This window comes from Scyliorhinus torazame, chromosome 4 (genome assembly GCF_047496885.1).
Source record: "Scyliorhinus torazame isolate Kashiwa2021f chromosome 4, sScyTor2.1, whole genome shotgun sequence".
In the NCBI taxonomy this organism is placed as follows: domain Eukaryota; kingdom Metazoa; phylum Chordata; class Chondrichthyes; order Carcharhiniformes; family Scyliorhinidae; genus Scyliorhinus; species Scyliorhinus torazame.
The window spans coordinates 207,549,765-207,571,772 of NC_092710.1; the positions used below are offsets into that span (position 1 = coordinate 207,549,765).

The 22,008-nt window shown below is 45.1% G+C and overlaps 1 protein-coding gene across 32 annotated transcripts in view; it reads left to right on the top strand.

The window, feature by feature from the left end:
- epb41l2 (erythrocyte membrane protein band 4.1 like 2) overlaps positions 1-22,008 on the top strand; it is a 322,484-nt gene that overhangs the window by 146,910 nt on the left and 153,566 nt on the right. For all 32 annotated transcript variants that reach the window (XM_072499174.1, XM_072499167.1, XM_072499169.1 and 29 more), the window contains one exon: positions 7,079-7,306. In XM_072499174.1, coding sequence (XP_072355275.1) covers positions 7,079-7,306 — 228 coding nt within the window. The remainder of the gene's footprint in view (positions 1-7,078; positions 7,307-22,008) is intronic.

Here is a 22,008-nt window from a genome sequence, read left to right on the forward strand (position 1 = left end):
GCAGACAGGTTGTTTCCCCTTCGGGATGTCCAGAACTTGGGTACACTGTTTAAAAATTAGACTGAGAGGAGAATTTTGTTGTCTGTAGGTTGTTGGTCTGTAGAATTCTCTTCCCAGAGAGAAGTGGAGGCTGAGTCATTTACTCTATTGAAGACTGAGTTAAATTTATGGTCGACAAGCGAGTCGAGGGTTAAGGGGGGGAAGACAGGTCTGTGAAGTTGATGACACAATCAGATCACTCATGATCTTTTGGAATGATGGTGCAGGCTAGAGGGGCTGAATGGCCTGCTCTTAATTCTTGTGATCGGACCATTGGAATTGCTGGATAGTAAAGATTACAGTCCATCTGGTTTGCCTTCTACCATCCTGATGGCCAGATAATACAAAATGAACCAAAAAGGGTAATCAATCTATATTGATCCGTCTACGCCAGACATCAAGTAAGGAAATGTTCAAAAACCACTGTTTAAAAAAGGAGGTAGGCAGAAAGCGAGTAATTATAGGCCAGTGAGCTTAACTTCGGTAGTAGGGAAGATGCTGGAATCTATCAGCAAGGAAGAAATAGCGAGGCATCTGGATGGAAATTGTCCCATTGGGCAGGCGCAGCATGGGTTCATAAAGGGCAGGTCGTGCCTAACTAATTTAGTGGAATTTTTTGAGGACATTACCAGTGCGGTAGATAACGGGGAGCCAATGGATGTGGTATATCTGGATTTCCAGAAAGCCTTTGACAAGGTGCCACACAAAAGGTTGCTGCATAAGATAAAGATGCATGGCATTAAGGGGAAAGTAGTAGCATGGATAGAGGATTGGTTAATTAATAGAAAGCAAAGAGTGGGGATTAATGGGTGTTTCTCTGGTTGGCAATCAGTAGCCAGCGGTGTCCCTCAGGGATCAGTGTTGGGCCCACAACTGTTCACAATTAACATAGATGATTTGGAGTTGGGAACCAAGAGCAATGTGTCCAAGTTTGCAGACGACACTAAGATGAGTGGTAAAGCAAAAAGTGCAGAGGATACTTGAAGTCTGCAAAGGGATTTGGATAGGCTAAGTGAATGGGCTAGGGTCTGGCAGATGGAATACAATGTTGACAAATGTGAGGTTATTCATTTTGGTAGGAATAACAGCAAAAGGGATTATTATTTAAATGATAAAATATTAAAACATGCTGCTGTGCAGAGACCTGGGTGTGCTAGTGCATGAGTCGCAAAAAGTTGGTTTTCAGGTGCAACAGGTGATTAAGAAGGCAAATGGAATTTTGTCCTTCATTGCTAGAGGGATGGAGTTTAAGACTAGGGAGGTTATGCTGCAATTGTATAAGGTGTTAGTGAGGCCACACCTGGAGTATTGTGTTCAGTTTTGGTCTCCTTACTTGAGAAAGGACGTACTGGCACTGGAGGGTGTGCAGAGGAGATTCACTAGGTTAATCCCAGAGCTGAAGGGGTTGGATTACGAGGAGAGGTTGAGTAGACTGGGACTGTACTCGCTGGAATTTAGAAGGATGAGGGGGGATCTTATAGAAACATATAAGATTGTGAAGGGAATAGATGGGATAGATGCGGGCAGGTTATTTCCACTGGCGGGTGAAAGCAGAACTAGGGGGCATAGCCTCAAAATAAGGGGAAGTGGATTTAGGACTGAGTTTAGGAGGAACTTCTTCACCCAAAGGGTTGTGAATCTGTGGAATTCCTTGCCCAGTGAAGCAGTAGAGGCTCCTTCATTAAATGTTTTTAAGATAAAGATAGATAGTTTTTTGAAGAATAAAGGGATTAAGGGTTATGGTGTTTGGGCCGGAAAGTGGAGCTGAGTCCACAAAAGATCTCATTGAATGGTGGAGCAGGCTCGAGGGGCCAGATGGCCTACTCCTGCTTCTAGTTCTTATGTTCTTAAATGCCAAGTAGCAGAGAGCTTTCGAAACTGCGGATCAAAAGTTTCTGGTTTCTTCCAATAATATAACATTTATATAACTCCTTTAGCTTGAATTGTATCTCATGGGTAGAAATACAAAATAGAAGCATAAATAGGCCATTTGGCCCCTCCACCCTGTTCCATGATTCTATAAGATCATGGCTGACCTGTTTGTTTCGAATTCCACATTCCCATCAATCCCCAATAACCAAGAATCGATCTATCTTTGTCTCCAAAGTATTCAATGACCCCACCTTCACCACCTTCTGAGGCAGACTGTTCCAAAATCTCTCAGCCCTCATTAAGAAAAAATGCCTTCTCCTGCCCTAAATGGGCAACATCTAGTTACGGGCTCTCCTACAAGAGGAAACATCTTGTCCATGTCCATCTTGTCAAGACCATTGAGGATGTTGTATACTGCAATCAATGCACCTCTCCTAAGACAACCTGGTCGTTCCAGGTATCAACCTAGTAAACCTCCAGCGAACTTCCTCCAGTGCATTTACATCTATCCTTTACATCCATCCTTAAATAAGGAGACCAAAACTGTACACTATGTGCTCTCACCAATGCCCTGTATGACTGAGGCATTACATACTTATTCCTCTCCTAATAAAATATATAATTCTATTCGCCGCCATGATTACTTGCTGAATCTACATACTAACTTTTTGTGATTCATGGACTAGAATAGTTAGATTCCTCTGCACCTCAATTCTGTAGTCGTTTGCCATTTAAGCAATACTCTGCCTTTTTATTCTTCTTGGCAAAGTGAACTACTTCACATTTTCACACATTATACTCCATCTGCCAGATTTTTGCCCACCCTCAACCAATCTATTTCATCTACATTCTTCTAATGTACTCTTCACAATGTACTTTCCTACCTATTTTTGTGTCATCTGCAAATTTATTTCCAATGCTTTTGCTCCCCTCATCTCAAAGCCATTGTCGGCTCTGTAAGCTGAACTACACGAGTTGAAGTGTTAAGGCGGATATGCTGAGGTGGGACAGCTTTCCCCTATTTTTTTTTTTTTAATTTCTTAAATTTAGAGTACCCAATTATTTTTGCCCCAATTAAGGGACAATTTAGCGTAGCCAATCCACCTACCTTGCACAGCCTCCCTCATTGTTGGCAGGCCAGGAGCAGGCATGTTATGATGAACGTTGTTTATTCGTGTTTCAGTGCTTGCCGGTGTTTTTGCCAAAGATATTTTCTATGGGGTTTGATAGGCTTATTTTGTTGTTTGTGTGGGCAGGTAAGGTAGCAAGGATTTGGAGGACCGTGCTCCAGAGAGGGCTACAGTTGGGGGCCTGGCCCTTCTGAATTTGTTGTAGTATTACTGGGTGGTGAACGCTGAGAAGGTGCGGAGGCTGGAGTACGGAGATGGAGGCTTTGTTGGGAATGATAGAGGCAGGGTTTTGTAAGGGTTCGCAGGCATTGGCAACGTTTGCCCTGGGGAGTCCGTAGTCGCCACGCTGAAAATGTGGAGACGGTTTCGACAGGACTTTAATTTGGGTACGGGGTAGATGATGCTGATTAGGGGGAAGCATGAGTTTGAGCCGAGGAGGATGGATGAGAGGTTTTGGGGATGGGAGGAGCAAGGGGTGGTGGAAATAAAGGATCTGTTCCTAAAAGGACGGCTTGCAAGGCTGCAAGAGTTGGGGGCAAAGTTAGGGGTGCCGCAAAGGGAGGGTTTCAGGCACATGCAAGGGTGGGACTTTCTGAAGAAGGTCTGTGTGACCTTTCTGGTAGCACTGCCCTCCTCGTTGCTGGATGGGGTGGGAGGAGGTGGGTTGTCTCGTGATTTTTGGGGAGAATGTTGGATAGGGCATCTTTAGAGAGGGTTAAAGCCAAATGGGAAGAAGAGCTGGGGGTGGCGCTGGAGGAGAGACTGTGGTGGGTTTTGTGGAGGGTGATGATCAGATCATATTTATTTACTTCATTGTGAGTTATCAATTAATTAATTTTGTTATGAATGTTACACATATTCATATAGCTTTATATTTTGTCTTTTTGTTATCTTTGTAACATTAGTCTTGACTGTTGGTGTATTCTTGTTTTTTTTCCTCTGTCCCTTCCTGCCATTCTATTGCCCTCTTTTCCCATGTTACTATTGTGCTCTCCTACCTTGACTCTTAGCTCCTTGTTTTGCTGCATCGACCCAAGCTTGATCTCTTGCCACTTTTTGTTTAGTTTAAAGCCCTCAGTGCAGGTTCAATGCAGAGATAACATTTCTCACTATATGTGGTTGATTTTGACTTGGGCATAGCGAATGTAATCTTGGAATTTGCTAATTTACAAGTCATGAGGGTAATGGGAAGATTTCAAGAAGGCATAAATACTTAAGGAAAATAAGCAGACCGGTAAAAGATGCATCACAACATGGCTAAACAGGAGGTAAAACGTTTTGTCAAGAAAAATAAGGAACAGATATTTACACCCAATGGAAAGATGCTGTGCTTGAACAGAGACATCTAGAGGCTTAAATATATAATTATGTAAAAGTGTTAGCGCAGTTCTATCAAGCCATTTATAAAAAAAAAGACCAACATTATTTTGACTTTCATTATTTTTTTTAGTCATATCATAGACCTGTATACAACAGGTTCCCCTCATGGTATCTCGAAGGCATGAAGATGAGAAATATTTTCATGTTGCAAGTTGATCTCGTCATCAGAAAATATAATTCCTGTTTCTCAGTACTACTTGGTTGAATTCATTTGTACATGTAGCTTATTAATGAATTCATTCAGTTTCTAATTAGCAGTATTTGTGGTCTTGTTCAGAAAAACATAATGTTTTAGAACAAAATTGGTGCTCAACAGACACATTTATCTGATATCATAACCAATTAACTAAACAGGAATTAATGTGGATCTTTTTCCTTGTGACAATTACTGACACAGCAAACCCAGACAACTGCTTATCACAGCTGATTACTGACGTTTGTGCCCTCTGGCTCACAGGGAGGAAGCAATGCAGCTCATTGTAAACTGTTCATCTGTGGCAGAAAGTGCCTTTCGTCTTACTATTAGATAAGAGTAAAGAAAACAGAAGTGCTGTACCAACCACGACCTGAGGAAATTGCAACCTGCCGCAGATCAGCATTGACAACAGAAACTTCCGGTAGAAGAACAGTTTAAAAGGCCTATAACATCTGAACTCTGGACGTCATACTGTGAAATGTACCCCCAAAATATGCTTCCTGCTTCACCCCCCTGCCCCCAGAAACTCCCCACAAAAATATTGCACAGCAATTGCCCAGAGATTCAAACTTCCATTGGGCAATTGCCATGCAATGAGGACCACTTGAAACTATGATATGAATCGCAAACTTCAGATGGTTCCGCCTGCCTGCCCCTACCACAGATAGTAAAATTTGAATTCCGTTAAAATCTGAATTAAAATTCTAATGATGACCGTGATACCATTGTTGCAAAAACACAGCTGGGTCACTAATGTTCTTTTGCAAAGGCAATCTGTTGTCCTTACCTGGTCTGACCTACTCCAGATCCACACAAATGTAGTTGACTCTTCTATACTCTCTGAAATGGCCAAGCAAGCCATTTAGTTCAAGAGCAACAAGAGAAGGTAGAGGGGACAATGATGGCTGGACGCATGCGAGTACTGGACTAAGGCCAGTTGATTTTCTTGGTGGGAGAAGGGAACTGCACTGGGCCAAGTCTTGATTCCATTTCAATGGAGTGGTGTTCATGAAGGGCAATGTTTTGTGCTAAGTTGGGGATGGTGCTAAAACCCTTTAGCACCATCCTTTGGAAATTCTAACAGCTCATTCTTTGGATCATCGTCCATTTTTATCTGATTCCTCTTCTAAAAGATCCATTACAATGTTTCTTATTTGCAAGTTATTGCAGTATATCATCCTGAATTGTCCTGTATCCCATAGCCAAGCTAGTGAGGGTGTGTCATTAATCGTCAATCATGAAGGTCTTTAGATCATTGGAGACTGGAGGCAAGCCCCACAATGCATGTTGTGAACCTATGCAAGTCCTGTGAGCTGACCTCCATGAGAATTCCCTGGGAAGTTTCAGCTTCCAATGGGAAGTTTCCCTGCTCGCCAGGGCTCACCAAGAAAGTCTCTGCTCTGAGTTAGAAGTTCTGACCCAGATAGTTACCCAGGAAATGTTACTCCGAAAAATCCTAGCTTGACACCTGAGTAACTATAGAGCTGACCGCTTTCACACTCACTGCCCGATCCCACCCTTCCCATCCTGACCCAACTATCCCCGGCCCAGCTGCCACTCGCCCACTTACCACCCTACCCACTTGCCTATTCACTAATATTCACCCACCCGACCATTCACACTGGACATTTAAACTCCTCATATGGCAGGTGGTGCCATTTTAAAAAGTGGATGTATCTTGTATTCTCCTCTGACCCTACAGCGCTGCAGTGGAGTTATCTGAGGGATTCTGCACTCCATGGAGAAGCCAGCCTCTGAAGACCTGGCAGGGAATGCAGAGCAGTATCGAAGAGTGGAAAAGATGAATGGTGCAGCAATCAGACAATGATTGCTTACGATTGGGTAGTTGGTGGCAAGGGGTTCTCGCTGAGAATCTCTTCAAAGATAAGCAGGTCTTGAAGAGTGCAACCAGTTGGGAAATAGAGGTAACCAACTAGAAACTCCCTTGAACTCACCAAGTATTGAAAACCAACAGAATCTTAAACCAGAGTGTAAGCCACAGATTTGGGAGATTGTCTGTGAGACAATCCAGAATTATTTAATAGACAATATTTTTAACATGTTACATACTTGACCTCCTGTGACATTGCCCACAAGAAGTCTTGATGATTATGTTACTTAGGAAGGCGGTATTGCTTGCATTCGGTGAGGCAATTGACCCAGAATTTTCTAGAAGCTTGTACCGCTGCATTGTGCATTCGATGGGGTATAGTCATAGAATAAATTAAAATCAATGCTGATTGCAAATTTTCTGGCTGGATGAAATTTGACTGCCATGCTGCTGCCAGTTGGACTTGCAAAATGGAATTGATGGACTCTCTATAGTTACAGGAATAGAAAATATCATGAATACTTTAGTTTTGAAACAGAGAATACTGACCTCGTAAACAAACGTTTTTGAATTAACTGAATCTTATATTCATACCTTGAAATTAATTCAAACTTAAATCCACTTTTTCAGCCAGTTAAAGAAGAGGAAAAAATTGTTGAAACTTTGGAAAAGGACGTAGATGTAAATAATGCGGAGGTGATAACAGAAGAGATAAAGGAGGGGAGTAACAAAGATGAAGACCTTCAGAAAAATGAAGATTCAAGTAAAAAATCACCTCTGAAAATCCCCAAAAAGATTAAGATTGTGCAGTGCAAGGTACTTATGTTGGATGGTTCAGAGTCCACATATGAACTTGAGGTAAGGGGAATTTTATTAAACGTTAATATGACATTAAACAAAGTATGTGATTAATACTGACAACATATGCACTTCGTTTGAATGTTATAAGACTTGATTATCAGAGTTTGGAGTACCTACTCCTAATGACAAGTTATTTAATATGCTCACTTCCAAATTATCCTAGAATGCGAGTAATAAACTTTTTAATGTTTCGATTATAACTCATTACAGTATTTTCCTTATGCAGTGGAAGTGGACATGAAACAATACTTTTATCATGACAAGGTAGTCAAACATCCAGTGATTTTACTCAAAGGCTGCTGGAATCAAAACTTTTGTTTCAGATTGTGATACAGTTGGCCTTTAGTTACTCAGACAGCTGGTATTTTCGAGTATGCTCTAGTAAATTATAGATGACTTTGCAAAGGTGTCCGAGTACAAAGTGTACAGAAGGACTGTGGCCAGTGATTAATTTATTGGGCATTAATTAGACAACAAACATTGCAAGGGAACGGAAATTGTTTTATCCATAATCTATGATTAAAACAGAGCTTACAGAGGCAATAAGGACGTTCCAGACTCGTGTATTAAGACGCAAACAAATTGACGCTGTGGAGATAATATTGGAATTTTGCGTACCATGTCCTTTATACTTCACCATTTGCATCTGTTTTTCTTTAATTTAAACATTGTACAGGCATTATATTGTGGGTAACCACAGATGATCGTGTGCAATGGTTGTTCTGCTCCTAGTTATGATGCTGAAAAGCATGTCAATGGTTTACAGAGTTGCTTTTGTAGTAACTTGTTGTCAATCCTCGAGTCTTTCCTTAGCTGAAAATCAACTTTTGAAGTTGTATTAAATTGGTCAACTGGCAATTTTATTGAAGCTGTTCTTGCCTCTAAAATGAAGGAACAGAGCAAGGAGATGGGTGAAATTTTTCAAGTATGAAACAGATTAGTAGAGTGTACATTAGTTACTGAGCCAAAAAGACAGGCCAAGTATATGCTGCGGAGATAGAAAAGCAATAAATAAAATCTAACAGCACGGTGGTGCAGTGGTTAGCACTGCTGCTTCACTGCGCCGAGGTTTTGATCCCAGCCCCGGGTCACTGTCCATGTGGAGTTTGCACATTCTCCCCGTGTCTGCGTGGGTCTCACCCCACAACCCAAAAAGATGTGCAGAGTAGGTTAATTGGCCACGTTAAATTGGCCCTTAATTGGAAAAAAATAATTGGGTACTCTAAATTTAAAAAAAAAGAAACTACACACTGGAGGTTAGTAGATTGTTCCTGTGAATATGGCCTGATGTTTCAGTTAGAGATAATGGTGAGCCTATCATTGCCCATCATTATTAAGGAAAAAATTAGACAGCAACATCCTGCAGCACATGCACAATTGAACATGGAAATCATGAAGTTGCCCAATACTCGTAACAGTTGCGCTATAAAATACTTTGTTGAAGCCGTGGCATTAAAATACACGAACTTGCTCTACTTGCATGCTTGCATTTAAAATGGCAATTCTGACTGCCTCAGCTTTTTAACGCTAGTTCTGGTCAAGGATGTGCTAAGAAGACTTCCAGTGGTGACATGTAGGCGAGGTCGCATATTGGGTAGCTCCTGCTAGAGTTTCTGGTGTTTGGCTCTGTGCCCCGTTTTGGGGGGATTTTTTTCAATGATTAGGTAGGTCTGAGGAGGTTATGGAATTTCAAAGTTCCAGAAGAAGAATCAGGAGGAAGGGAGCGAATGAAAGTCCGTCGATGAGTGTGGCTGAGAGTCCACCAGGAGGAAAGATGGCAGGCGCTACTTTGTCAGGAGCGGCCACTCCCCTTACGGTGGAAAAGATGACTGAAGTGATGTCGGGGGTGTTTGTGCGGCTATTATCCAACCAATTCGATATGCATTAGAAAGAGATGATGAGTCGCTCAAGGAGTGAGTAAGTGAGACTCTTGCCCCAATAAAGGCAGCTTTGACTCCAACGTTGACGGAGGTGCAGGAGCAAGGAGAGTTCAAGGAATGGAGGAGGCATTGTCACAGCACAGCGACCAGTTCACCTCGATGAGTGAGGAGCTGCGGAGGGTGTTGGAAAGCAATAAAGGCTGAGAGCCGAAGTGGAGGACCTGAACAAGTCATGAAGGTAGAATGTGAGGATCGTGGGATTGCCTGAGTGGGTGGACGGTTGGAGGCCGATGGAGTACTTTGCGGAGATGTTCACTAAGTTGGTGGGGGAAGGAAGAGGACCCTTTATGAGTTGGACAGTGCCCATCGCTCGCTCCGGCCGAAGCCAAAGACAAATGAACCACCGAGTTATGTGATAGTTTGCTTCCACAGCTACCAGGTGAAGGAGAACGTTTTGAGCTGGGTGAAGCAGAATCGCGAGGTGAAGTGGAAAGGCATTGGTATTCCAATCAATCAAGATCTTATGGTGGAGCTGGCGAGAAGGCGGGTAGCCTTTGGTCGGGAGAAGGCGGTGTTGTACAGTAGGTTTGAAGTGGTCTACCTGGCGAAGCGGAGGGTGACTTATAACTCTAAGGACTTTTGATTTGAGATGGCGGAGGAGGCAGAGACGTTCGTGAAGGCTGAAGGACTGGGACAGAGATGAGTTTGGACTTAGATGGTGTTGACCGTGACCACCTTTTTCTTTTTTATTTGATGCGTCTCCCATCTCGTTTTTCTTGTTATTTGGGGGGTTGTTGTTTTTCCTTGATGTGGTAGTCAGGGAGTGAGGGTTGGGAGGGATTGGCTGGGATTTTGTATGTTTTTTCGTGTTGGGTTTGTGGGATTATGGAGTGGGGAGTATGGCAGGTTTGGGTGTAGGAGGACTGATGTTTGTTTTGTTCATGTATGGGGATTGGGGCTCTGGCAGGGGCCACCTCACTGGCAATTGCAGATTGGCCAGTGAATGCAAGTGAGGTGGGGGGAGGGGTCTCAGTCTTGGACCCTGCATGGGTCAGGCATCCATTTCGTTATTGCTTAAAAAGGATAAGGATCCGGTGGAGTGTGGGTCATATGGGCCTCTTTTTCTGTTGAATGTGGATGCCAAGATACTGGCGAAGGTGTTGCTGTTAAGGTTAGAGGAGTGCCTTCCGAAAGTGATTGCGGAGGATCCGGCTGGGTTCTTGAAGGGTAGGCAGTTGTCACCAAATGTGCAGCGACTGCTGAATGTGGTGATTTCTCCAGCAGGAGGAAGGGAGTTAGAGGCGGTAGTGGCGTTGGATGTGGAGAAGGCGTTTGATTCGGTGGAGTGGAGCGATCTGTTTGCCATGTTGGCGAAGTTTGGGATTGGACCTAATTTTATGACATGGGTGAAATTGTTGTATAAGGATCCAATGGTATGTGTGTGTGAAGTGAGTGATACAAATTCAGGATACTTCCTGCTACATCGGGGACTGAGGCAGGGGTCCCCCCTGTCCCCTTCTGTTTGTGCTGTTGATAGAGCACTTGGCCATTGTGCTGAGGTGCTCGGATTTATGGAAGGCAGTAGTGTGGGGGAGAGAGCACAGTGTGTTGGGTGGAGCTCAGGGTATCTCAGTACGTGGGTGATCTGCTGTTGTACATTTGGACCGATGAATATAATGGGTTTGCTTAAGAGATGTGGGGCGTTTTCGGGATACAAGTTTAATTTGGGGAAAAGCAAGTATTTTGTGGTGTCTGCTCCAGGGGTGGGGTTGCCGTTTCGGGTGGCAACAACCCATTTCAGTTAATTGGGGGTGCAGGTGGCCCAGGATTGGGCGCGGCTTCGTAAGCAGAACTGAGAGTCTGGTTGGAAGGGTGAAAGCAGATTTGTTTAGGTGGGACAGTCTTCCCCTGTCGCTGGTAGATCGGGTGCAGGCAGTTAAGATTGACATTTTGCCGTGGTTTCTATTGTTTCAGTGTCTTCCGGTCTTTCTGCCCAAGTCGTTTTTTAAGCCGGTGGACAGGTTGGTTTTTGGGCAGGGAAGGTAGCCAGAAAAAGGAAGGTGCCACTTCTGAGGGGCTGGCGGTTGGGGGGTTAGGGGGGCCTTCCGAACTTGTATTATTACTGCACGGCAAACGTGGAGAAGGCATGGGGAAGGGGTAGGGAGGCGAATGCTTTATGGGTGAGGATGGAGACGGGTTCTTGTAGGGGGTTGGGGTTGCGAGCGCTGGTGATGGCATCGCTTCCGTTTGGAAGTATTTGGGAAGTCCTATTGTGGTTGCCACGTTGACGATTTGGAGGCAATTTCTGCAGCACTTTAGGTTGGGAGCGGGGTCGAGGCTGATGCCAATCTGGGGACTCCTAGAGTTGAGAAGGATGGATGCGAGGTTTCAGGGCTGGGAAAAGAGAGGGGTTAAGGAGACTGAGTGTCTGTGTCTGGACAGGCCATTTGCAAGCTTGGAGGTGTTGAGAGGGAAGTTTGGGTTTCCATGCGAGGAGGGTTTTCGGTATATGCAGGTGTGGAACTTTGCTAGAAAGGTTTTTCCGACCTTTCCGATAGCGCCTGCATCCTCGTTGGAGGCAGTGCTGTTGGTAATGGGATTGGAGGGTGGGGCGTCTCACCGATTTATGGGAGGACTTTGGAGGAAGTGTCTATGGAGGGAGTTAAGGTCAAGTGGGAGTAGGAGTTGGGGATGGCGCTGGAGGAGACGCTGTGTTGTCAGGTGCTGCGGAGGGTGAATGCCTCCACCTCATGCACGAGACTGGGGTTGATGCAGCTGAAGGTGGGCGGAAGGCGCATTTGACAAAGTCAAGGATGAGCCATCTATTTGAGGGAGTGGAGGGTACTTGCGAAGTGTGGGAGGGGCCTGGCTAACCATATGCACATGTTCTGATCCTGCCCGAAGTTGGAGAAATGTTAGGTGTTGTTTTTCAGCACCCATGTTGGCAATCCTGCATGTGGATTTGGAGTCTGATCCTCTGGGGGCCGTATTAGGGTTCTCGGACCTGCTGGAGTTGTAGGCGGGAGCGGGGCAGATGTTTTAGCCTTCGCCTCCATGATTGCTCGCGGGGCAGCTTCTGTTGGGGTGGAAGTCAACTTCTCCACCCTGTGTCTCGGAGTGGCTGGGGATCTAATGGAGTTTCTGTATTTAGAGAAGGGTGAAATTTGCCCTAAGGGGGCAAATGTGGGGTTCCACAATAGGTGGAGTTTGTTATTTTGCATTTTGGTGAGCTAGTCACCGTCAACTGTTGTGGGTGGGTTGGTGCAGTGTTTACTTTATTTGGGGGTTGTTGTGTTTTGTTTTTTGCAAAATGTTAAAATGCTAAAAATGTTTATTAAAATACTTATTAAAAAACAAAAAATTGTGTTACAAATTGGACAAAACCAATTTAAGATTGTCAGTCAGACTGCCAGTGTGACTGATTTACACATGCTGGAAACCATGTATATTCACGCAGTGCCCTGTCCTTTGCAGACAAAAGGAACATGTCCACCCATTGTGTCATTTTTAACTAAAGAGCAACTGGCGAGCAGCCATTCCCTCGTTCATTCTCCAGGGCAATACCTTGACCAATCAAAGTTTACCTGTGTGATTTGAATTTAAATAAAGTTGGGCAGTTAACTGTTCCATGCTGCATTCTCCAAGGCAACACCACCAATCAGAGTCCATTTGACCATTAATCAATACTCTTTTCTCATGTAGTATAAATTGTTGTTCTCCCATTATGGTTGGGAGCTACCCTAATGAGTGCAAGGTGAAAAGCATCCCTTTTTTTTTTAGTTGGATATATCCGTAATTGTGAAGATATTCATAGGTTAAAAAAACCATTAGTCATGGAAACCATTTCGCTAAATGCATTATAAGCCAGATATTTTTGAGAAAATCCCAGCAGACACAGTTTGCTTGGAAATGTGAACAAATTACATTGTGGCTGCTTCAGTTCTTACTAATAAGTAGTAGAGGATAGTTTCATACAACAAACTCTGTTGGTGGGGAGTCACTGAGGAGCATTCTGGGAAAACAAGGCTCGGTCACCATAACCGAGGATGGGATTGCAGAGGACCTAACGCTCAACCAGAGGAAGAGCAGTCAACAAACGCCGTTGGTGAGAAGTCACTGAGGAGCATTCTGGCAGAGCCCAGCTTAGTCGCCATAACCGAGGACAGGATTGCAGAGGACCTTGAATTTTACAGTTCGGAAGGAGGCCATTCGGCCCATCAAATCAGCACCGGCCCTTGGAAAGAGCACCCTACCCAAGCCCACACCTCCACCCTATCCCAGTAACCCCACCCAACCTTTTTGGACACTAAGGGTAATTTAGCAGGGCCAATCCACCTAACCTGCACTTCTTTGGACTGTGGGAGGAAATCGGAGCACGGAGAGAACATGCAGACTTGGCACAGACAGTGACCCAAGCCAGGAATCGAACCTGGGACCCTGGAGCTGTGAAGCAACTGTGCTAACCATTGCGCTACCGTGCTGACCTAGTGCTCAACTGGAGGAAGAGCAGTCAGCAAACACCATTGGTGAGGAGTCACTGAAGAGCATTCTGGGAAACCTCGGCTTGCCCGCCATAACTGAGGAGAGCATACCAGAGGATCTAGTGCTCAACTGGAGGAAGAACACTCAACAAATACCAGTTCAGAAATTTGGCTGGACAGAGTACCTTATTTTTGGAGGAAAAATAAGATCTTGCAATTGGCGAGCCAGCCAAATTCAGACTTGAGACCAACCAAAGCAGAGGTCAGTGATTAAGTCCTGGTGAGTATTCTCAATCTACTAAAGTAATTAATTGCTTAATACTGCAACGGTAGGGACTAAAAATAAAGGAGCACAGAATAGTAATTTACAACTATAATAGAATTTGGTAATAAAAAAGCTTCCTTGATCACATAAATCCTTTTAAGGGAGCATCTAGCTTCATCGAGAGGGACATCATGGCAGGAGACCTCAGACCAGTGATATGCGCAATGTGGGATATGAGGGCTACTTCCAGAGCCCATGATCACAATGTGTGCAGAAGGTGTGTCCAAATGTAGCTTCCAGCTAACCAGATTTCGGAGCAGGAGCTGGGGGTTTACTCACTGTGGAGCTGAGGATGTTGTGGATAGCACGGTTAGCGAGGTGGTCACACTGCGGGTGAGGATTTCACAGGTCGAAAAGGAATGGGTGACCATCAGGAGGAACAGTAGAAGACTCTGGAGGGTAGTACAGCAGTCCCCTGTGGTCACCCCTCTCTCAAACTGCTTTAGATACTGTTTGGGGGGAGGGGGGTGGGGAATGACCTCTCGGGGGGCGGCGGCGGGGGTGGGGGAAGCAGCAGGAGCCAAGTTCACTGCACCGTGGGTGGGTCTGCCGCTCAGAGGGACAGGAGGAAAACAAGTGGCAGGCCTATCGTGATAGGGGATTCAACAGTAAGGGGCACAGACAAACGCTTCTGAAACTTGAATCAAGGATGGTGTTGCCTTCCCGGTGTTACGGTCTGTGTTAAGAGTGCATGACATTCTGGGGCTTGAAGTTGAACAGCCAGTGGTCGTGGTACACATCGTACCAACAACATAAGTAAACTAAGAGATGAGGATCTGCAGGCTGAGTACAGGAAGTTAGGAGATAAATTAAAATGTAGGACCTCAAATGTAGTAATCTCAGGATTACTCCTAGTTCCAGGCGCTAGCGAGAGCAGGAATAAGAGGGTAGACCAAATGAACACGTGGCTGGAGAGATGGTGCGGTCGGGAGGGACTCAGATTCTTGAGGCACTGGGATCGGTTCTGGGAAAGGTGGGACCTGTACAAACCAATGTCTTTGCAGGGGTGGGGGGGGGGGGGGGGGGTGGAGGGGAAAGAGGAGAGGTAGAGAGGTAGAACATTAGCTATAGCTACTAATATAGAAGGTGTAGTGATAGACTTGGAATTACAGGAGAAGCAAAATTTAAACCGTGTCCAGCAAGGGAAATTGATGGGGTTAAACTGTTTATACTTCAATGCAAGGAAGATTACAAACAAGGTAGATGAGTCAAGGGCTAAAGGAGCTGCAAAATTGGCAGCTCAATATGCCTGGTTATAGAGTCTTCAGACATGATAGAGTGGGCGATAGAAAAAAGGATGCGGAGTAGCACCAATGGTTAAAGAATCAATTCCAGTTGTGAGAAGGGATGATATGCTAAAATGGGTCAACAAACGAGGCTTTATGGGTCGAACTAAGATACTGAAAAGGGGCAGTCACACTACTGGCAGTATACTTCAGACCCCCAAATAGTGAAAGAGAGATAGAAGAGCAAATATGTAAACGTACTTCTGTCTGTAAGAACAAGAGGGCAATAATAGTAGGCAACTTTGTCCCAATATCAATTGGGATTCAAATGATGTAAGGGACACTGGGGGAGGAAAATTCATGCATTGTGTCCAGGAAAAACTTTTCAACCAATTAGTGACAAACCCAACGAGAGGAGATTCAATTCTACACGTAGGCTTGGGGAACAAAAGGGCGAGTCGATGAACGGAGTCAGTTGGCGACCATACTGGGAATAGTGATCACAATTCAGTTAAATTTAGTATTACCATGGAAAAGGACAGAGCTCAAGCAACAATAAAAGTTTTGAACTGGGGGAAGACAAATTTTGCAGTAATGAGAAGGGACTTGGCTGAGGAGGACTGGACAGCACTGCTAAAGGATAAATCAGTGAGAAACACTAAAAAGCGAGATCCTAAATGTCCAAAGTCGACATGTCCCCTCCAAAACTAAGAGTGGTTTTGCTAAATCTAGACCCTCCTGGTTGTCTAGACGAATACTGGGAAGATCAAACCGAAAAAGAAAGCGTATGATAGGCACAAAGAACTAAGGTAGCCGAGACCAGTATAGGAAGTGCAAGGACGAAGTAAGAAAGGAAATAAGGAAATCAAAGAGAGGGCATGAAAAAATGATTAGCACATAAAGTTAAAGAAAACCCAAGGACCTATCAGAGATGCAGAGACTGTGGGAAGGGTTTTAAATTAAAATTTTGTTTCCGTGTTTACAAAGGAAAGGGATGGTACAGATATAGTAGCCCAGGACGAAAACTGAGATATTGGATGGGATAATCATAAAGAGAGAGGACGTACTCGAAGGGTTGTAATCCTTGAAAGTTGATAAATTGCTGGGGCCAGATGGATTGTTTCCAAGCTTCTGCAGGAGGTCAGGGAGGAGATAGCAGATGCTCCGAGGATGATTTTTCAATCCTCACTAGATACAGGGGAGGTACTGGAGGGCAAGAGAAACACAAATGTTGTTCCATTGTTTAAAAAGGGATCGAAAGAAATACCAAACAATTATAGAACAAAGAACAAAGAAAGTTACAGCACAGGAACAGGCCCTTCGGCCCTCCAAGCCCGTGCCGACCATGCTGCCCAACTAAACTACAGTATTCTACACTTCCTGGGTCCGTATCCCTCTATTCCCATCCTATTCATGTATTTGTCAAGATGCCTCTTAAATGTCACTATCGTCCCTGCTTCCACCACCTCTGGCAGCGAGTTCCGGGCACCCACTACCCTCTGTGTAAAAAAAACTTGCCTCGTACATCTACTCTAAACCTTGCCCCTCGCACCTTAAACCTATGCCCCCTAGTAATTGACCCCTCTACCCTGGGGAAAAGCCTCTGACTATCCACTTTATCCATGCCCCTCATAATTTTGTAGACCTCTATCAGGTCGCCCCTCAACCTCCGTCGTTCCAGTGAGAACAAACCAAGTTTATTCAACCGCTCCTCATAGCTAATGCCCTCCATACCAGGCAACATTCTGGTAAATCTCTTCTGCACCCTCTCTAAAGCCTCCACATCCTTCTGGTAGTGTGGCGACCAGAATTGAACACTATACTCCAAGTGTGGCCTAACTAAGGTTCTATACAGCTGCAACATGACTTGCCACTTATACTCAATGCCCCGGCCAATGAAGGCAAGCATGCCGTATGCCTTCTTGACTACCTTCTCCACCTGTGTTGCCCCTTTCAGTGACCTGTGGACCTGTACACCTAGATCTCTCTGACTTTCAATACTCTTGAGGGTTCTACCATTCACTGTATATTCCCTACCTGCATTAGACCTTCCAAAATGCATTACCTCACGTTTGTCCGGCTTAAACTCCATCTGCCATCTCTCCGCCCAAGTCTCCAAACAATCTAAATCCTGCTGTATCCTCTGACAGTCCTCATCGCTATCCGCAATTCCACCAACCTTTGTGTCATCTGCAAACTTACTAATCAGACCAGTCACATTTTCCTCCAAATCATTTATATATACTACAAACAGCAAAGGTCCCAGCACTGATCCCTGCAGAACACCACTAGTCACAGCCCCCCAGTTAGAAAAGCATCCTTCCATTGCTACTCTCTGCCTTCTATGACCTAGCCAGTTATGTATCCACCTTGCCAGCTCACCCCTGATCCCGTGTGACTTCACCTTTTGTACTAGTCTACCATGAAGGATCTTGTCAAAGGCCTTACTGAAGTCCATATGGACAACATCCACTGCCCTACCTGCATCAATCATCTTTGTGACCTCTTCGAAAAACTCTTATCAAGTTAGTGAGACACGACCTCCCTTTCACAAAACCATGCTGCCTCTCACTAATCCGTCCATTTGTTTCCAAATGGGAGTAGATCCTGTCTCGAATAATTCTCTCCAGTAATTTCCCTACCACTGACGTAAGGCTCGCCGGTCTGTAGTTCCCTGGATTATCTTGCTACCCTTCTTAAACAGAGGAACAACATTGGCTATTCTCCAGTCCTCCGGGACATCACCTGAAGACAGTGAGGATCCAAAGATTTCTGTCAAGGCCTCAGCAATTTCCTCTGTAGCCTCCTTATAGGCCAGTTAGCCTTATGTCGGTGGTGGTCAACTTAATGGAATCAATCCTGAGAGATAGGATGAACTGTATTGTATAAAGGCAGTTAGGGATGGTCAGCATAGATTTGTGAAAGGAAGGCCTTGGCTCACAAATTTGATTGAATTCTTTAAGGAAGTGACCAGAAGGGTTGATGAAGGTAGTGTAGTGGATGTTGTGTACATGGATTTTAGCAAGGCTTTTGACAAGGTCCCACATGGCAGATTGGTCAAAAAAGTAAAAGCCCATGGGATACAGGGGAATGTAGCAAATTGGATAAAAAGTTGACTTAGCAACAGGAACCAAAGAGTAATGGTCGATGGATATCCTTGCGAATGAAAGTTGTTTCAAGTGGCGTTCCACAGAGCTTGGTGTTGGGATCCTTACAGTTTTGTGTTTCTATTAACTATTTGGAAGTGAATGTGGGGGGCACAAATTTGAAATTTTGCAGATGACACACCAAGATTGACCGAGTAATGGATAGTGTAGAGGATAGCTATAATCTCCAAAACGCTACGGATGGGTTGGTAGTGTGGGAGGTAAAGTGGCAGATGGATTTTTTCACTGATGCATTTAGGGAGGTCAATACCTTCCTCCTCGTTGCTGGAGGAGGTGTTGTCGGTAATAGGGTTGGAGGGTGGGGTTGTCTTGGCGATTGATGGGAGGATTTTGGAAGAATATAAAGTGTCTCTGGCGGGGGTTACGGCCAAGTTTTGTTTTTTATTTGTCCATGGGATGTGGGCGTCGCAGGATGTGCCAGCATTTATTGCCCATCCCTAATTGCCCTTAAGATGGCACTTAAGAGTCAACCACATTGCTGTGGGTCTGAAGTCACATATAGGCCAGACCTGGTAAGGCAACAGAGTTCCTTCCTTAAACGATGCTATTAAACCAGATGGGCTTTTAAGATAATCGACAGTGGTTTCATGGTCATCATTAAACTTTTAATTGCAGATTTTAAAAAAAAATTGAATTCCAATTTCACCATCTGCAGTGGTGGGATTTGAACCTGGGTCCCCAGAGCATTACTCTGGGTCACTAGCCGACTGACAATACCACTAGGCCACCGCCTCCCCCAGCGGGAGGAGGAGCTTGGGATGGCACTGGAGGAGGAATTGTGGTGCAAGGTGCTGCGGAGGGTGAATGCCTAACCCCGTGTGCAAGGCTGGGGTTGCTGCAGCTAAAATTGGTGCGAAGCGTGCACCTAAGTCGAAAATCATGGACATATGTTCTGGTCTTGCCCGAAGTTGGATAAATATTGGAGATCGTTCTTCAGCACAATGTCGGTGGTCTTGCATGTGGACTTGGGGCCTAGTCCCCTGGGGGCCATATTCGGGGTGTCAGACCTGCCAGAATTGCAGGTGGGAGCAGAGTGGGGGTGGGGCAGATGTTTCAGCCTGCGCCTCGCTGATCGCTCGCAGGCGGCTTCTGTTGAGGTGGAAGTCAGCTTTTCCACCCTGTGACTTAACATGGCTTGGGGATCTAATGGGATTCCTGCTTTTCGAGAAGGTGAAATTTGGACTAAGGGGGCAAATCAGGGGTTCCACAAGAGATGGGGTTTGTTTATTTTGCATTTTGGGGAGCTAGTTACCGTCAACTATTTGTGTTGGGGGGTGGGGGGGGGGGGGGGGGGGGGGGGGGATTGTGCTGGTTTTGTTTTATTTTGCGTTGCAATGTTTAGTAAATGTTAAAAACGTGAATAAAATTTAGGGCGGTCAAACAGTTATAGGGAGTACACAATAAATGGAAAAAAACTAAAAGGTAGATGAGTGAGATATCTCGGCATACAAGTACACGGGTCCCTCAAGGCAGCAATTTCTGTAAACAAGGCTGTAAAGAAAGCATAAGGAATGCTCTCCTTTGTTGGCAGAGGTACAGAGGATAGAAATAAGGGTATAATGTTGAAATTGTATAAAACACTGGTGAGGCCACAACTGGAGTATTATGTTCAGCTCTGGTCATCACATTACAGGAAGGCCATGAGAGTGCAGAGGAGGTTGACAAGAATGTTGCGAGGGCTAGAAAAGTGTAGAAATATGGAGAGGTTCGGGTTATTTTCCTTGGAAAAGAAGGCTGAGGGGTGACTTGACTGAGTGTACAAAAGTATGAGAGGAAGACAGAGTGGGCAGGATAAAATTGTTTCTCTTGGCGGAGAATTCTCGAACCAAGTGACATAGATTAATGATAAGTGGCAGAAGGTTCAGAGGAGACATGAAGAACTTTTTTTATACAGAGGGTAACGTGTTTGTCTGGAATTCACAGTCCGAATTGGTGGTGGGGCAGAGATCCTAAATTCATTTTAAAAAGGACCTGGATCTGTACCTTAAGTACTGTAAGCTACAATGTTGTGGGCCGGGTGCAGGAAGGTCGGATTAGAAAGGGCACCTGGGAGTCCTCAGGCTGGCATGGACAATATGGGCTGAATGGCATTCTTCTGTGCTGTAACTTTCCTATGGTTCTAAGACTTTTATTCTTTAGCGTAACACTGTATAGCCTGTATGTTTGTATAGTTCTTTGTTATATTAATGGACTGTGATGTTGATTTCCTGGAATTAAAACATGAGCCTGGATGCATAATAGGTCTGTTGAAATTAAATCTGTGCAATTGGAGGACGTAAACAAGTTTGGAGCAACATAGCAGTGTACCTTCAATAGAGGCATTACATTCATTATATATTTGAACCCGAGATTAGTAATGGCTTATAATTTAGAGAGAGTATTTGTTTATTGGTGTTGAATAATTGTGCTGAATTGGATAATAGCCCTTTGTATGTTGAAGTTTGTGTGGAAAGATCTTTTGGAATTGATTTTAAAAAATAGGATCAGTGAACCTTTTACAAATAGCATGTTTTCTTCTGTATGTTTAAAGGTGGCTGAGAATTTATTTTTTGGAAATTTTTTATTTAAAACAAATTTGTAACATTTGCAGAGAAAAAAGGCCCTATGCAAAGAGCCTTAACATAGTGAAAACGAACAGTGGGAAAGAATAAACATGTTAATAAGGCACTTCCCCTGTCAGCTCTGTTTGCCCATGCCACACGTGTTCAACTTAACCTAACGTGGCTCTAACCCTACCCCCCCCCCCCTTGGGTGCTGCTGCTGTCGGTTTCCTGCGCTGTTCCCTGAGAGTCTGCAAGCGACTTTCTCACCCGGGGGATCCCTGGTCACCCCCCCCCCCCCCCCCCCCCCCCCACTTGCCCACTTAAGTCTCCTCTGCTCTACTTCTCAGTTTCACCTCCCCCGACCTCCCCTGCGCCCCGAGGCCTGACCTGCCAGGTCAGCCCTGCACTTGGCCCTAGCCCGCCCCCCCTCCTACTCTCCCTGGTGCCCCCTGACCTACGCTAGCTACGCTGACCCCTGCCCTTGATGCCTGACTGTCTCCCGCCCGAGTGCTCGGGGCCTCCCCCCACACCAAGGACCCATTAACCTGATTGTATCTCCCCGTGCCCTTTCAAGTCCCTTCACCAGCCCCTACCCCATCCCCCTATCAGAGGCCCCGATCTCCCGCCAAAAGGTACCAAGCGCAGGGCCCCCTTTGTAAGGCCCCTCTCTCTTCCCCCCCCCCCCCCCCCCCCCCTCGTTGCAATCTCCCCAAAACACCCCAGGCAGTGCGCCCTTCAGCCCCCGCTCTCTGGTCAGGCTGAAAACAATCTTGGATAAAACATTACAGTACAGGATAATTTAACAAACCGCCGCCACACAAAAGCTCTGAGAGCCCAGAGTCCTTTAGTTCAAGTCCAGCTTATTTTAAGAAAGGTCCACTCCTCGACAGAGCAAGTTAGGTTAACAGACCGCCGCCACGGTACAGCACTGAAACAACGAAGTGCCCGTTAGTTCATGTCCAACTTCTCATCTTTAATGAAAGCCCAAACCTGTTCTGGTGTCTCAAAGTAGTAATGGAGTTCCTCAAACGTAACCCAAAGCTTCGCAGGATAGAGCATTCCAAACCTCACCTTTTT